Source organism: Aspergillus uvarum (assembly GCF_003184745.1).
Source record: "Aspergillus uvarum CBS 121591 unplaced genomic scaffold BO82scaffold_8, whole genome shotgun sequence".
In the NCBI taxonomy this organism is placed as follows: domain Eukaryota; kingdom Fungi; phylum Ascomycota; class Eurotiomycetes; order Eurotiales; family Aspergillaceae; genus Aspergillus; species Aspergillus uvarum.
Window position 1 is genome coordinate 73,087 of NW_020291305.1, and position 14,812 is coordinate 87,898.

At 52.9% G+C, this 14,812-nt stretch overlaps 5 protein-coding genes across 5 annotated transcripts; 3 read left to right on the plus strand and 2 right to left on the minus strand.

Moving 5' to 3' along the window:
- Window positions 1–2,325: 2,325 nt before the first annotated feature.
- BO82DRAFT_351328 (arrestin family protein) lies at window positions 2,326–4,986 on the plus strand. The gene is made up of 5 exons (XM_025634396.1): window positions 2,326–2,518; window positions 2,602–2,745; window positions 2,810–3,128; window positions 3,187–3,615; window positions 3,668–4,986. The coding sequence occupies exons 1-5, from the start codon at window positions 2,460–2,462 to the stop codon at window positions 4,514–4,516; spliced, it is 1,800 nt and encodes a 599-aa protein (XP_025495170.1). The 5' UTR covers window positions 2,326–2,459; the 3' UTR covers window positions 4,517–4,986.
- Window positions 4,987–5,746: 760 nt separating this feature from the next.
- On the plus strand, window positions 5,747–8,161 carry BO82DRAFT_351331 (PH domain protein). Its single transcript, XM_025634397.1, has 4 exons — window positions 5,747–6,114; window positions 6,200–6,325; window positions 6,405–6,497; window positions 6,557–8,161. The coding sequence occupies exons 1-4, from the start codon at window positions 5,989–5,991 to the stop codon at window positions 7,757–7,759; spliced, it is 1,548 nt and encodes a 515-aa protein (XP_025495171.1). The 5' UTR covers window positions 5,747–5,988; the 3' UTR covers window positions 7,760–8,161.
- Window position 8,162: 1 nt separating this feature from the next.
- BO82DRAFT_425479 (uncharacterized protein) lies at window positions 8,163–9,751 on the minus strand (the record flags this gene model as incomplete). Its single annotated transcript, XM_025640330.1, has 2 exons — window positions 8,163–9,268; window positions 9,342–9,751. The coding sequence occupies 2 exons, from the start codon at window positions 9,749–9,751 to the stop codon at window positions 8,542–8,544; spliced, it is 1,137 nt and encodes a 378-aa protein (XP_025495172.1). The 3' UTR covers window positions 8,163–8,541.
- A 1,280-nt stretch (window positions 9,752–11,031) lies between these two features.
- On the plus strand, window positions 11,032–12,557 carry BO82DRAFT_351335 (lactoylglutathione lyase GLO1). Its single transcript, XM_025634398.1, has 5 exons — window positions 11,032–11,131; window positions 11,242–11,298; window positions 11,380–11,415; window positions 11,498–12,211; window positions 12,274–12,557. Exons 2-5 carry the CDS (start codon window positions 11,265–11,267, stop codon window positions 12,453–12,455), a joined length of 966 nt encoding a protein of 321 aa, XP_025495173.1. The 5' UTR covers window positions 11,032–11,131; window positions 11,242–11,264; the 3' UTR covers window positions 12,456–12,557.
- Window positions 12,558–12,695: 138 nt separating this feature from the next.
- BO82DRAFT_275723 (uncharacterized protein) lies at window positions 12,696–14,443 on the minus strand (the record flags this gene model as incomplete). The annotated part of the gene is made up of 2 exons (XM_025631126.1): window positions 12,696–14,202; window positions 14,265–14,443. The coding sequence occupies 2 exons, from the start codon at window positions 14,441–14,443 to the stop codon at window positions 12,696–12,698; spliced, it is 1,686 nt and encodes a 561-aa protein (XP_025495174.1).
- Between the last annotated feature and the right edge of the window lie 369 nt (window positions 14,444–14,812).

Consider the following 14,812-nt stretch of genomic DNA (forward strand, 5'->3'; position numbering starts at 1 on the left):
TAGTTAAAACTCCACACATTGTGCGTAGATTACGCCAACGCCCCGCCAATATCAAAAAGTTTCGAAACCTGCCCCTCCTTTGACTCAGTGAAGCTAGGTAGCGCAATTGAGTGGTCTTATGTATGAGTACGAGTATATCGGTCGGTCACACCGATTCATGTTGCTAACTTCAACTGTCAAAAGATACCCGTGGTGGAGTGTGGCCCGGAACGCTAATGGTGCTGCCCGAAGAAAATCAAATGGATGGATTAATTGTTCTCCACTTCAGGCATGGGTTTGCGAAAACTTGAGCTTCATCCTTGACATTTGAAGCTCGGGAAGGGTTGCTGTCACATCGATTCCAAAAGGGACCTCTACACCTCACTAACTCTTTCTTAATTATCCTTCCCCCTGCGATTGCTTTTGTGTGCTTGTTTCGCCCCCTCTCCAATCATCCCTCTTCCCGAGAGGACTGGCATGGCTTGAGCTGTTGGCTGGATGTCATGCCACTCGGCAGTTGGCCTCGGGGAGCACTGCATGAATTATTCCGTAGGCAGGAGAGGAGAGGAGAGGGGAAACCGTGGTAGCAAGGGCGAACAACATATGATACCGAATGTTGCAGGGCGGGCTCCCGGTAGCATGATAAGCAGATAGATCATCATCCTGGTGGGGCACCAGGAGTGACGAATACTAGGTTGAATTCGAATTGGTCACGATCTCTTGCAGACTCCCTGCAGGTGGGATCCAAAGCTGCTGCGGTGCGACCTGCGCGACTGCATGTCTGAGCGTGCGTGCGTGCGTGCGTACGTGCGTGTGTGTATGCGCTTTGATATCCATGAAACCGAGGGGTAGTTAGTGTATGTGAGAGCTCATGAGATCCAGTAGCAGAAGAGATATTGGCTGCTTCTCATATCCAGAAGGGATTCGAGACATGGATGAGAGAGGTCGGGGAGTAGCAGCGGGCAGTAGCAGCGGGAAGATGCGACTGGGAGGTGATTTACCTCAACGAGACTAGACTAGACCGCGTATCATCATGCGGGAAGGATGATCCCGAGGTATGCTACCCATACAGCTGAGATACTCCGTGCTCACACTGAGGGACTGCCGTTCCACAGTAGAAGACTACGCAGGTCCTCCGTAGGTAGTGGGAATAATTGATCCCTATCGCCATATTGATCGTCGCTATCGTTACTCTTCAGTGTGGCTGTTGTACCTGAATTACGTGTAAGCCTTGGCCACCGGAAACCAGACAGCCGTCTAGGGCTGATCTTACGAGGACGTGATCGACTACCGTACACCCCCGAAGCATCTCAGGCGACGGAAAAATTCTCAGGGTCAGACCTAGTACTCATAAGACTAATAAGGTCCTCCGGATCCTGCTGATTGCAGATGTTACTGTATGGTATCTCTTGGCTTAGGATTTACCTTGCGCGAAGTAACTCTCCATACCTCTCTCTGCTATTGTTCTGCTCCTGCACTCGCAGACCAATTTTTCCGGTAGGTAATCAATCCGACCCTTCCATCTCCTTACCCTTTCTTCATTCACAATTTCTGCTTTGTTTGCTGCCTGGGTACAACCTTTGCTCGCCAATTCCTTTCATTTTCTATGGACTCTTTTGAGACTTCCTCAGTGAATGACTCTGTGGAGAAGAGTTGGTCTTTCTTCATCATCGATTGACTAACCGCGATTCCAGAACCGTTCTAAGTTTTGATCGCATCATCTCATCCATCATCTCATCCTGTTCTATCTTTAGTTTGACACAACAGTTCAGTGTCGGGCTTAGTCACACCTCTCTCTTCTTCTTCTTCTTCTCTCTCTGGAGTTGATCGCATCAACTCCGGTGCTCACAGTCTCAATTTGCCCTCCTTCCCCAATCCAATTTATCCATTCTTCAAACTACGTACTACTCGGACTAGTTGGGTATTTTACTACGGTTCCCGCCTTGCCACAGCCGGCCTCACGAGCGAGACTCCGAAAAAGGACCCAGTGACGGAAACGGCTGCACTTTCAAGGCTCCACCACACCACCAATTCCTTGCTTAGGCTGTGGGACCCGTTGTTGACCCCGTTTGGACTTTTGCTTTGCAAATCTGGACGGTGGACAGCACTCCTAAGCAGTCCCAAGCAGTGCAAAGAAGCCAGCCCAGCATATCACGGCCAGGCTTATTTTTCTTCTGATTTCCTTTTCCTAAAATCTTTTTTTATTTTTCGGCCCCCCGTCGCATCATTGCGGGTTTTTTTTTTCCCTCTTTTCTTTTATCGTTTTCCCTTTTTCTTTTCCCGTTTTGATTTTCCCGTTTTGATTTTCCCAGCCTGGGTCCTCCCTTTTTCAAGTCTAATTTAATACATCTACCTCCCCCTCCCACCCACTACTCACTTTCTGCCATCCCACCTTGCAGACATACCTACACCCTCGTCTTACCTGGCCTACGTTTGCTCTACTGACAGCTGCAAATAAGCAGCTGTTAGAATAAGACGTCATGGCTCTCAGCTTCTTCGGTGCCGGAGGCGCCAGTCACGCGAAATACTTCGATATTCGGTGAGTCACTTTCATCGCACTTACTCCGGTATGCCGGCTGCAACTCCGATGTGACTGACGTGCCCCTCCCTTGCGCCAAACAGTCTAGATGAAGACTATATTGTCTTCCGAGGAGGTGAAGAAGAGGCTGCCAGTGCTCATTTGAGTGGCAAGCTACTTCTCTGTCTCTCTGAACCTCTCTCCATCAAGCACATCCGACTCCACCTCACCGGCATCTCTCGTGTCTGGTATGTGATGCCTTCCGAACTGTCGCAAATCCCGGGAGTTCGCTCACTGACAATCTTTTCATAGTTGGCACTTGCCTTCCACCACTGCCGGCGGCGGTAGAAAGTCCTGGAGAGAGAAGGTTTTCTATGAGAAGACGTGGCGATTTAGAGAGGCGGGTAAGAGCAAAACCGAAGTTCTGCCGGCCGGCAACTACGAGTACCCGTTCGACATCGTCCTCGAGGGTTCAATGCCAGAGAGTGTTGAAGGTCTTACCGACACCTATGTCACCTATCGCTTCAAGGCGGAAATCGGTCGCAAATACATGAAAGACATTACCGTTCGCAGACCTCTCCGCATCATTCGTACTCTGGAGGCCAGTGCCCTCGAGCTCGCCCACGCTATGGTAAGCAGCCTTCACCTCAAGAAACTTTGCGACGCCCACTAACCCGCAATCGTCGCAGTCGGTTGAGAATGTTTGGCCCAACAAGATCGAATATTCCATCAACACTCCGACCAAGGCTGTCGTCTTTGGGACCAGCATCCGTGTGGACTTCAAGCTCATTCCCTTGTTGAAGGGACTCAGAATCGGCCAGATTGTCTCTCAGCTCATTGAGAGTCACGACCTCACCCTCAACCCTGAAGATCCTGATTCGATTCGGAACACCTACAAGAGCACTCGCACGATCTTGAATGATGAGCATGAAGTTGACGAAGAGAGTGGCCTCGATGTTATCGACGAGATGGCTGAAGGATACCAGTTCACACGTTATCTGGACCTCCCGAAGACTCTGGCTCGCTGCTTGCAGGATACTGACACCCGGGGCATTAAGATCCGCCATAAGCTCAAGTTCCGTGTTCAGCTCCTCAACCCCGATGGTCATGTCAGCGAGGTATGCATCTGTTTTTTCCCAATTCTCACAATCTCCTTCTAATCTTTAGCAGCTCCGCGCCACACTCCCCGTCTCTATCTTCATTTCCCCTAACCTCGCCATCGATGAAAACAACAACCTGATCGATCAGACCCCTCAGTCCGCACAAAGAGCAATCAGCGACATCGCTCAACAAGCCCCTCCCTTATATGGCGAGCACCAGTTCGATCAGTTGTACAGTGAACTTGATCCTTCGGGTTACCGAACACCGGGACCGGGGAGTGGTCCTGGCACTCCTTTCGGAGCCCTTAGCCGCAACATCTCTGTCGAAAATCTTGCTTCGATGAATGCTTTGACCAACACCGACATCTCAGCGTCTGCCTTGCATAGCCGTCTGTCAAGCCTTCGTGCCAACCTGCACAACCACCCCTCGCCGCCTGAACACGAACATCAATCAGATACTGAAACCCGCCGTCTTGGCGTACCTCCCGATTACTTCGGTCCTTCTTCGGGGGGCTCGGGTTCAAATTCCCACAGTCCCGCAAGCCCCGAGCTTTCCCGACGCCCCTCGGATGAAGTCATTGACCACGACCCTATTCACTCCGGCATGGCTACCCCCTACCATCCCCAGTACGCCGAGGTCGAGACCCTTAGCCGTGTCCCTAGTTACTCTACAGCCGTTCGTACCAGTGTGCGCCCGTGCGACTCTGGGCTGCCGGATTATCAAGCGGTGATCGCCGAGGACGTTGTCTCTTCCACTCCCCAGTCCCCCCAGCAGGCTTACATCCGCAGCCGTGGGAGCAACACATACCTGCCTTCTTTGGACTCCCTTCAGACTCGTACTGGATTTCTTGGCTCTCGTGCTCCCCATCACGACGATGATGACCGACGCTTGCGTCTCGTTCAAGCTCGCGCCCGGTAAACCCAGGTCGCTTGTGATCAACGAGCCAACCTGCTTCTTTCCAAATCATGACGAGACACGCAAAAACTACGATTCTGGGCGTGGCCGGCTCCCCCCCGCTTATCATCAAACATACTACAACCGCACATAATTATTCACCACGAATGGACGCGGGACGTCTTTAAACATCGCATTACACCCTAGCTCATGTCATCGAAATACAATCCGCACATACCGTCTCTTGGCTACAGCATCTTCCCACGACGGTACTTCTGAAACACATGTTGCATGGTTGGACTGGCGCGCAAGGATGGGAAGATGGAATATATGGCGTTTGCAATTAAATAATAGAAGGACTGGGACATCACGGACAAGAACTTGGCGTTATCTTCTTTGCTTCTCTTCTCTTTACCTCTTTACCTCTGGATCTCTTCTCTGGATCTTCTTCGGAAGACGAGTACCTTACGAGTTACGGTCATGATCAGCAGCAGTTCATATTATATCTGCATTATGTATCTAAAAGCATAAAAAAAAAGACACCATGAGACTACATAATTTATCGTCATGGTCTAATTCAAACCCATAATGGATTTCTCGAAGACATTCCGGTCATGTTGATATGTTTTTGTTGGTATAGAGTGCTCTTTGTATGCCTCAAGCTGCAAAGGGAGGGATGATATCATTTTGGGGATGGGGTGGCGGTGCGGGCGGCAGTCTTTGCCAGCCCGATTTGGAAAGGTGTGTGATGAATAAGTGGGGCCGGATTCAGGCATCTCCATTGCACTTTCCCCATGAGATGCTGCTGCAATTGGCATGCTTGCTTGCAGACTTGTTCCTGATGCATCTCTGCTGGGCTTTCTCAGCTGCATCTCGATGATGGCCCAACTGAATTGAGCTGCCAGTCCGGATTGACTGAGGTACAGTAAGTACAGCACAGTCCAAGCCTAGCGAGAAAGAAAAGTCAAAAGAAAAATGAAGGAGGGGTCGACGACATCCGACAGGCGCCATCATGGGCGGTGACTTCATCGGTCGATCCCCTTTCTTCTCAACGAACCGACGAGCTGCTCATAAACTCGCCCTCTACCCCTCTTCTATTCTCTTGATCCTCTGCTTCTTGATCTCATCTCTGCATATCAGGAGAGCCTGACTGCACTGTATGTTATTTGACTCTATTTTTATGCCCCAGTCCTGTCCCCCCTTTTCTTTCTCCATTCGTCGTCGTCATCCGGAAGCCGTGACTGACATTCGCAGTTCCTATTCCCGTCCCTTACCAGAGGAGCCCCACCTCCGCTTCAGCGTGGAACTCGACGAAGACAAGCCCCCCTAATCATCCGACTAGTCCCCGATCGCGCTTCCGGCTCCTCCACTCCTGCGCATCTGCAGCAGTGACATTTTTCCCTTTACCTGTCATCTTTGCCCTCGATCGACTCGACCGCTCCGACCACCAGGTGTTTGCGAACCATACCCATTATTCAACCTAACTTGCAGCAGCAATGTCGGCCACAACCAGTCCCATCGAGCAAAAGCTCCCGGAGCGTACGGCGACCATTGGGAGCACCATGACCCGTCGCACCTCGGGCAGTGACGACGAGGCCATTCCCGACTCCGATAGCAATGAGGTATGCCGCGATAAGACATTGTCCATCGCAAACCTCGAGGAACTCTATTTTGGGGACTGTGCTCATCATTATTACTGCTCATTAGACTACCAACCTTCTCCTTGAACGTCTTCGAGCTTGGAAGCACATGTGCGGATACCTGGAGGACTATGTTTCGACAACTGCCAAGATCTCGAAGTCGCAGGCGAAGGATTTCGAGAAGGTCTTGAAGGTGCGCGAAGCTGGGACTTTCGCCTATGCCTGAAAACTGTGTGGCGTCGGATGCTGATTGAAATGCAATTATTGCGCAGACTGTCAATGAGCCGCTCCGGGAAGGGCACCACTTCTCTCAGAGTGTGGGCGGAGTTGCGTCATGGTTCGAGAACGTCAGGTCCAACACTCAGGTATGCTGCCAGAACGTGGAATCGTGTCGCATCAACTACAGCTGCTAAGAGATCCGCAGGGCATGGTGAACTTGTATCTCGACTCGGAAAAGAACCTGAAGGGGTCCGTACTTCCGACGCTTGAGCGCCTTCACAAGGAGATTAAGGCCAAGTCCAAAGAGCTCCAGGGTGGAGCTGCGAAGGGTGCTAAGGCTGTCGATAAGGCCCGGGGGGTCACTCAAAAACATATCGAATTGCTCGCCCAGCACACGGCCACGCTGGATGCGGCCCACGGTAACAAAATCGACACAGCGCACGACCCTTACATCTTGCGTCGGGGTGTTGTTCATCGCCTGAACAAGCAGGTCATTGAGGAGAATAATAACCGTCAAGACATTATTGCGGTGCAGAACAACTTCCAGCAGTTCGAGGCTCATGTCCTGCAAACCGTTCAGGCCGCCATGGAGCAGTTCACCGTCTACATGACTACCCAGCTCGACCGCCACCGGACCATGTACAGCGACATCCTTGCCTCTGCACAGCGCGTTCCGCCTGACTTCGAATGGGTCAACTTCATGACCCGAAACGATCATATTCTCGTCAACCCTGACGCCCCTCCGAGATCTCTCGCCAATATCACTTTCCCCAACCAGGACCACCGTGCCACCAAACCCCTCATTGAGGGCCTCCTTGAGCGCAAGTCCCGCGCCATGCTTAAGGGCTACAGCAGCGGCTATTACGTTGTGACCCCCGCTCGTTACCTGCACGAGTTCAAGGACAACGATGACCTTCGCAAGGACCCGCACCCTGAACTTTCCCTCTACCTCCCCGACTGCGTCATTGGTGCCATCGACGGTGTCAAGTTCAACGTCAAGGGCAAGGACGTCTCTGGAGGCAAGGTCGGAAATGCCTTCCACACCAACACTGAGTTGAGCTTCAAGGCCACCAACCCAAACGAGGCCGAGAAATGGTGGACCATCATCAAGGACGCTACTCGTGGTCCGGCGCACACTAGCAGCAGCACCACCACGTCGCCGATCACCCCCGCTCCCATTGACACGAATCAGCCCCCCGCCTACGCTGAGAAGGAGGCTGCTTCCGCCGGCGGCGCCACCCAAGCCCAGACCCCCATCACCCCTGCCAGCGCAGCTCCCACCAGCGCTGGGCCCACCGGTATCACCCGCACCGATACCAGCGGTACCGGCACTTTGCCCACCGTCAACACCACTGCTACTGCGGCTGGTGCCCAAGCTCCTTCCCCCATTGTTGAGAAGACCGCCTGATCGGTTCGTTAATGTAATTAGTCGGATCTTCTCCTGGGATCTATGCACAGTCGGCTGCTTTCTATTTTCGCTCGGATTCAGAGGTGAATTATGTTGGTCTCTCAAAGGACCAAATGACTTGTGGCCTGTTTTGTTATCCTTTGCCTCTGATCTTCGAGTGCCATCTTTTCTCCTCATTTCCTACTAATTTGCCACGGGGCGTAGCTTGATTGTACTCACCCAGTGACAAGCCCCTGCTCTGCAACACTTTTTTCTAATGTATTGAACCTTGGATGGTGCTATTGATGCTAGTTTGGCTAAAGAAAGTTGAGATGTGTTGGTCCACTTGGTGACAAGCGATACCTCAATTCTGTGCTCCATGTACTGTAGCATTTCCTTCGTCATGAACAGGACAAGAATTGTAATCACTTGATTCATGAACTTGATGGTATTTGAACAGTAAAAATAGTTATGAATGGAAGACGCTTCGAGGGTACAATAAATAAATCAGAAAAAATGCACAAGAGAATGTACATGCTGGAACTTATGTCACGCAAAGCCCGATCTGTGTCCCAATGGTTGATGACAGTATCAGCGGAGAGAAGGGAAGATGGTGTCGGTGACGGTGATGAACGACGACGATGATATCATGAGCCCGCTCAGAGAGTATGAAAGAAGAATAGAAGGCTGGGATGGTTGAGTGGGCAGCTGAATTTCAGGGATGGTGGTTTGAAAGGCCATCAGGCGTACAGCGGCAACGGCAAAACGGGGGAGGGAGGGAGACATGGGAACGGCGACGGGCTCTAGAAGTCCTCCGGACTTTCTAGGTCTTCTAGCTTCTGGCTTAGGAACCGACCCAGGGCGGCGGATTTGGACTCCAAGGCGAGAAGGATCTCCGGGGAAGTGGAGAGGTTCAGCGTGGCGAGACGGGCAAGGTCGCTGCTGCGGTCGATCTCGTATTGGGTCTCGAGGTGCGAGTCTGTTTGCGAGTCGCTTGTGTCACCGCCGCCGCCGCCACCACCACCTGAAGCGCTGGCGCCGTTACTTCTGCTGCCCCCGGCGTTGGATGATACGACGCTGGCGTAGGTGCGGACATTGTGGGTGTTGTTGGAGGTGGAGTCGGGGGTGTTTGCGCCTGATGCATGGTGGTGGTGGTGGTGGTGCGTGGAGCCGTTCGGGGTTGCGTGTGTGTGACCGTTCGTGGTGCTGGCGGATGCATCCTGGGCGCTGTTGCTGCCCAATTTGGAGGGTCCGATGGCGGCCAGGAGGACCTTGTCGGCTATGGGGGTGACGACGGCTACTGAGTCGTCGAGCTCAAAGACAATCGATCCGACGTCGCCGAGGGATACGGAGGGAGTGGTCACGTATGACGAAGGATGGCTGGCGGGGTTCACGCCGGTGAGGTTGCCCGTTGAGGCATTCTTTGCGTAGCAGGTGTAGGCTGCGCCGTAGGTGGCGCTTAGATTACGGAGTTGGCGGGATGAGAGAGTGGAGGCGTAGGCGAAGATGGCACCGTTGGTAGAAAAGACTCTGGTGAGTATGTGTGGTTAGCTGGTGTCTATTGGCGGTAGGTTTCTTGCAGCGGACGGATGTATGTACACACATTATCGACGTGATTTCGGGAGGTGAGAGGTTGTCTTCTAGCAGGTCACTGAGGGCCTCTGCATCTAACATCTTGATATCGGGAAGTCCGGGAATCATGGCGATTGTGTCGTCCGTGGACGGCTCGTGGCAAGCTTCTGGTGCGGTGTTGCTGCTGCTACTGCTGATATGTTCCTCGATGGTCCAGTCTTTCGGCGGGGACCAAGAACAGTCCTCCGGGAAGAAGAAGCAGTTGTCCCAATAGTCGCGGTCGTTGTGGTCGTATTCTATCGGGTCCTCTGAGTACCCAAGGAGATCTTGAGCGTATTGGATTGAGCTTCGTTCCCAGTATGGACGGTACGGGGGTTCGGGCAGAGCGCTGGGCTTCTGACTAGGGTAGTCCGGTCGGACTGGTTGCTTGAATTCAGCCATAATTTCTCTGGAGCAGTGATGGAACAGAATTTCTATTGGGGATGGATGTAACAGAAAGAGAAGAGGTTGCTGTTCAAACCCAGCGCTCGATGTTTTGGGGGACAAGGCTCTAGGGGGGTGGTACAAGTGATATGCGAGGGATCCAAGATGCTCTGGTTCGCTCCAGGCTGACACTAGGCAAACAGCTCGTGGGTAGGCCCGGACTTTCTTTGCATATAGAACATTATGGTAGTCATAAGCAGCCGGTCGGTGCGCAATGACGTTCCAGAACCCGGGGAAGTGAGCCGCGGGGGGGGGGGGGGGGCGCATGTCTCAGGGAGGAATGACGGCCCCAGGTGCATGGCCAGCATAACAGGCAAATGCGAGAACACGAAGCAGCAGCATCGTAGGCAAGGCAAAGACAAGCGAGAAGAGAAAAAGAACAAGGAAGAGAGTTTAAGGGCGTGGCTGTTCAGGTGGCCAACAAGCATGAGAAGCAACGTCTGCCGCGTATGCGATGATCATCTGGCAAAGGATGATCCCAGAGGATTCGATAAGGCAAACGGAGAGAGACGGGAGAAGGGAGATGAAGAGCAGAGCAGAGCCACAAACCTTATTGTGATGTATCTGATGGGTATGCGCCAAGACAGGCAGGGAAATGCAAAGAATTGTGCACCGCAATGGTTTGGGATTGAGTTGAAGGAGAGATGTTGAGGAGGAGGTGATGGTGGAGAAGGTCGAAGCCGACAGACCGACAGACTAGAGACACAGCCGGCAGAATTCTCCCTATCGTGGGGAGAAAGCTTTCCGCCTTCGGTCACCGCCCTCGGTCACCGCCTTGTCAGCTATCAAGAGAAGCTCGAAGAATACTTCGCAGCGATGGGACATCATCATGATTGCACTGGTCAATTGAGATCAATTGATGCAGTAAGAATTGTTTCTAAACAAGAACGAGAATCTTTTAGCATCTTTTTCTGCTGGAGGTGCTCATTATTAGAGGATCTACGACCTACACCATTCAGCGTATCTAAGAATCCTCTACGGAGTACTTCGTATTTTGTTGACATTCTACACCCCCCCAGGCCACCATGTTTCAAACTACTGGCAACACAGCCCTTCTGAGTCTAAAGATATCTTCCCAGCACTTGATTAGACCATCTACTCATTTCCATGATTATTTATCGCGATGGCTTCATATTTGAGTTCACTAATCATGGGAGTGGATTAATAAGATAGCGTCATACACGGAAACCCCACCTTTTTTTTCTCCTCATTACTTGAACGTCTGTCTTCCAGTCTACCCCTCTTCCAGAACTTCCTCCCCTCCATTCATGTTCTCCCTTCCATTCTTCCGCTCCTCTTTCTCCCGGGTCCTCATTCCTAGATTCCCCCTTGTGCCTGGTACGGATTTCCCATCCATCTCCGAAGCTTAAAGCTGGACTGTCACTATCTGAACAATAACCCCACTTCACTCTAAGCTAATCATGCTAACCGGTCCGGGATCATTGCAGGAACCAGCCGATCACTCGCAACCATGGCCACCGATACTTCCAAGTATAAGCTTCACCGTTAGTAGTGGCCTGCGCGATTCTTGTCACAGACATCAAAACAACAGACTAACCGACGTCATGGGGGTTGAAAACCCATAGACACCATGATCCGGGTCAAGGACCCGAAGAAATCCCGTACGTGATTTTGCTTTTACCCCGAGCCCCCTTCCAGCCCGAAATGATAGCGCAGTCTTGGCTAATGAACTTGTCCTACTAGTGGAGTTCTACCAGTTCCTGGGTCTCAACCAGCTGCAACGGCTTGATTTCCCGGAGAACAAGTTCTCGCTGTACTTCCTGGGGTACAACGGGCCGCAGTCGCTGCAGGGGGGCGCGAGCCACTTCACCGACCGGAACGGGGTGCTGGAGCTGACGCACAACCACGGCACGGAGGAGGACCCCAACTACAGCGTGGCGAACGGCAACACGGAGCCGCACCGGGGGTTCGGGCATATCGCCATCTCCGTCGACAACATCGAGCTGGCCTGCCGGCGCCTGGAGGAGGCCGGGTATCCGTTCCAGAAGAAGCTGACCGAGGGCCGCATGCGCCACATCGCCTTCGTCCGAGACCCCGACGGGTACTGGGTCGAGATTATCCGCCGCCACGACGAGGACCGCGGCACCACCACCGACCCCGCCAGCTACCGCTTCAACCACACCATGCTCCGCGTCAAGGACGCCGAGGCCAGCCTCCGGTGGTACCAGGAGGTCCTGGGCCTGACCCTGCTGCGCACCAGCGAGAACAAGGACGCCGGCTTCAATCTCTACTTCCTCGGCTACCCAGCCTCCAACCCGGAGCTCAAGAAGGACGCCAAGAACCCCGTTGCCGAGTGGGAGGGCCTCCTCGAGCTCACCTGGAACTACGGCACCGAGAAGCAGGAGGGTCCGGTCTACCACGACGGCAACACCGAGCCTCAGGGCTTCGGTCACATCTGTAAGTCACCGTCTGCCCTGAACTCTACCGGCGAATTGTTGCTAATGCTTGCCTGCCCCAAGGTGTCTCCGTTGATGACTTGAATGCCGCTTGTGACCGCTTCGAGAAGTTGAATGTCAACTGGAAGAAGCGTCTTACGGATGGCCGCATGAGGAATGTGGCTTTCGTCCTCGACCCGGATGGATACTGGGTCGAGGTGGTCCAGAACGAGGCACTCAAGGCTGCCGATGTACCACTGGTTTGAATTAGCGTTGCAGCGTCACCCCGGCGTCAGATTAATGTGTGCATTAATTCCTTCTGACTAGGACTGTATTCTGCGAGAAAAAAAAGCTATGACATGTGCATGTTCTGATGTTGATATCTCACCAATGAATAGGTGACATAATCAGTAGTAGACTTCCTTGGGTCCATAATCTCTTGAGGCCCATCAATGGCCCAAGATACCCGCGCCGTTCCGATTTTCGGTGGGTATGCATGAGGTAAATCATGATTCAGCATTATCAATCTCCATCATCACGTCCCGCAGCCATTCCCCAGCATATCTCTCCGCAGAGGTGGGCCACGTCCCCTCCCCAACCCTCACAAGCGTGACTCTGCTCTCCCCAAACCCCTTCTCCCGGCCCCAAAAACAAGCCCGCTGCATAATGTCCACCATATCGACCGCCTGTTGCGCTAGGACACGCTCCGTGTGAGTTTTGCGTCTAGCCACGGTGGATTTCCGCTTCGCTAAGATCTTCTTGACCGGGGCCGGGGCCGGGACTCCTGGCTCTGCGTTCTTGACGGCCTCACCGCGAGCGAATACCCTTACCCACGGTAGCGTCACATCCAAGCGCTTGACTCCTCGGTTTGGGTGGTTCAACACCGCCGGACCGCTAATTCCGTAATCGAGTCCGTACGGCGGCCATCGCGAGACCGACTTTCTGCGACGGATGGCGGTCTGGTTTGTTTCCTCGTCGTCCCTATATTCTTCTTCGGCGGTGGCAGCGGCGGCGGCGGCAGCGGCGGCCTTCTGGCTGAGGTATGCCAGCATGGGCGAGAGTGGGGGTGACGTAGTTGGGCTCTCCGAGTGTGCTGATAATGCCGACATACTGCTGTCCGATAACGAGGGGTAGTATTTGTAGATGCTTTCCTCAAAGATTTCCTGCGATGTCTTCGGCTGCAGAACGGGAATCGGGTATTCCGGTCCTATCAAATACTCGGGGAATGTACGGGGAACGTCTTTCCCCGCAGAGCGGAGGAAAAGAATAGGGGAGGCGAAAGCATCGAAGTATCGTTCTGAAGCTGTGAAGTATAATCGTCGGGCTTTGAGGAGGGGGATCAAGTCGTGCGGTGCGGTGGGTGGCGTATTAGTTCGGCCCACTGAGGTTCGCTTCTTCGGAGTTTTGGCGTCGGCTGCTGGGGCTGCCGTCGACATCGTTGCCGGACTCGAATCTGTGGCATCAGGCATAGTAAGTAGACAATGCTCGTCGAGGCCAGTCCAGTCGCAGACTGGTTCGAGTGCTGCGACAGCATGGATGGATTGTGCTTCTGTAAGGGAAAGCATTATGGCTAGCGAGCCGCCGATGTGCGCGCCGATGACTCCGAGGCGCTTCGGCCGTAGGTATTGGTGGATCCAATCGAAGCCTGCGAGGGTGTCATGTACTGGAGTTGGGTATTGATGAAGAACCTTTTCTGGCGATGCTGGTTCTGCGCTAGTTGGTGCATCTGCCACAGAATTTGATGCGGGCTTTTGCGCTTCTCGAGATGGGGATGGAGAATAGCCCAGCCGATAATTAATGGTTACTATGGTCGAGAGAGTGCTAGATGCGAGATCTTGCGCCAGCGACAAGCTGGTGGCGCTTTTCCCAGAGGAGATTGCGCCATGGTCACATTGCTTGGAGGTTTCATATGTCTCGCGTTCAGCAATCTCAGGTTGCGTGAACAATGGTCCTGGAGGCAGATGGATGATCACACTCCCATTCTGAAGCGGCAATTCATCTGGATGAGTTATTCTATGTCGTACAGTCAGCTTTCTGAAGAGTTCTATTCGTGACATAGTTGGTGTTGACTTTACTGTAATGTAATCTGCCCACTATTCCCTACCGGGATAACAACGGCATAGTTGCTATACGTCGATGACGCGAGTTGCGCGCTGCTGCAGAACGAACGGGTAGATCGAGGTCGCCACCCAAAGACGGCGGTGTAGCTCCTCACTGAGGCAAGCCCTGGTAGTGAGAATAAGAGGTGGCGCATAGCACCCTAAATCTTACCAGGCGCGAGATGAAGGATGGAGCTGAGAAATGGACTAAGCATTGTTATGTTGATGGGGATTCGGTCGGCAGCCACAGGGAAGACCCCAAACGCTAACCATTTTGGGAAGTGAGCCCAGGTCTGAGGTTATTTCCTAATTCGGAAGTCACCCTCATCCTCGCTCCATCTCCAGCTGAGGTAAACAATTGTCGTCTCCATTCTGTATCCTCAGAGAGACCGACATCACACATTCTTACGAGAGCTCGATGCGAACGAGTCTCAATGGTCTCAAAGCCAATTTGCTAATACATGTCAATTAGGCATCTAGGATCCCCAATGATGACGCTAAGGAGCAGCGAAGACTTGATCGGG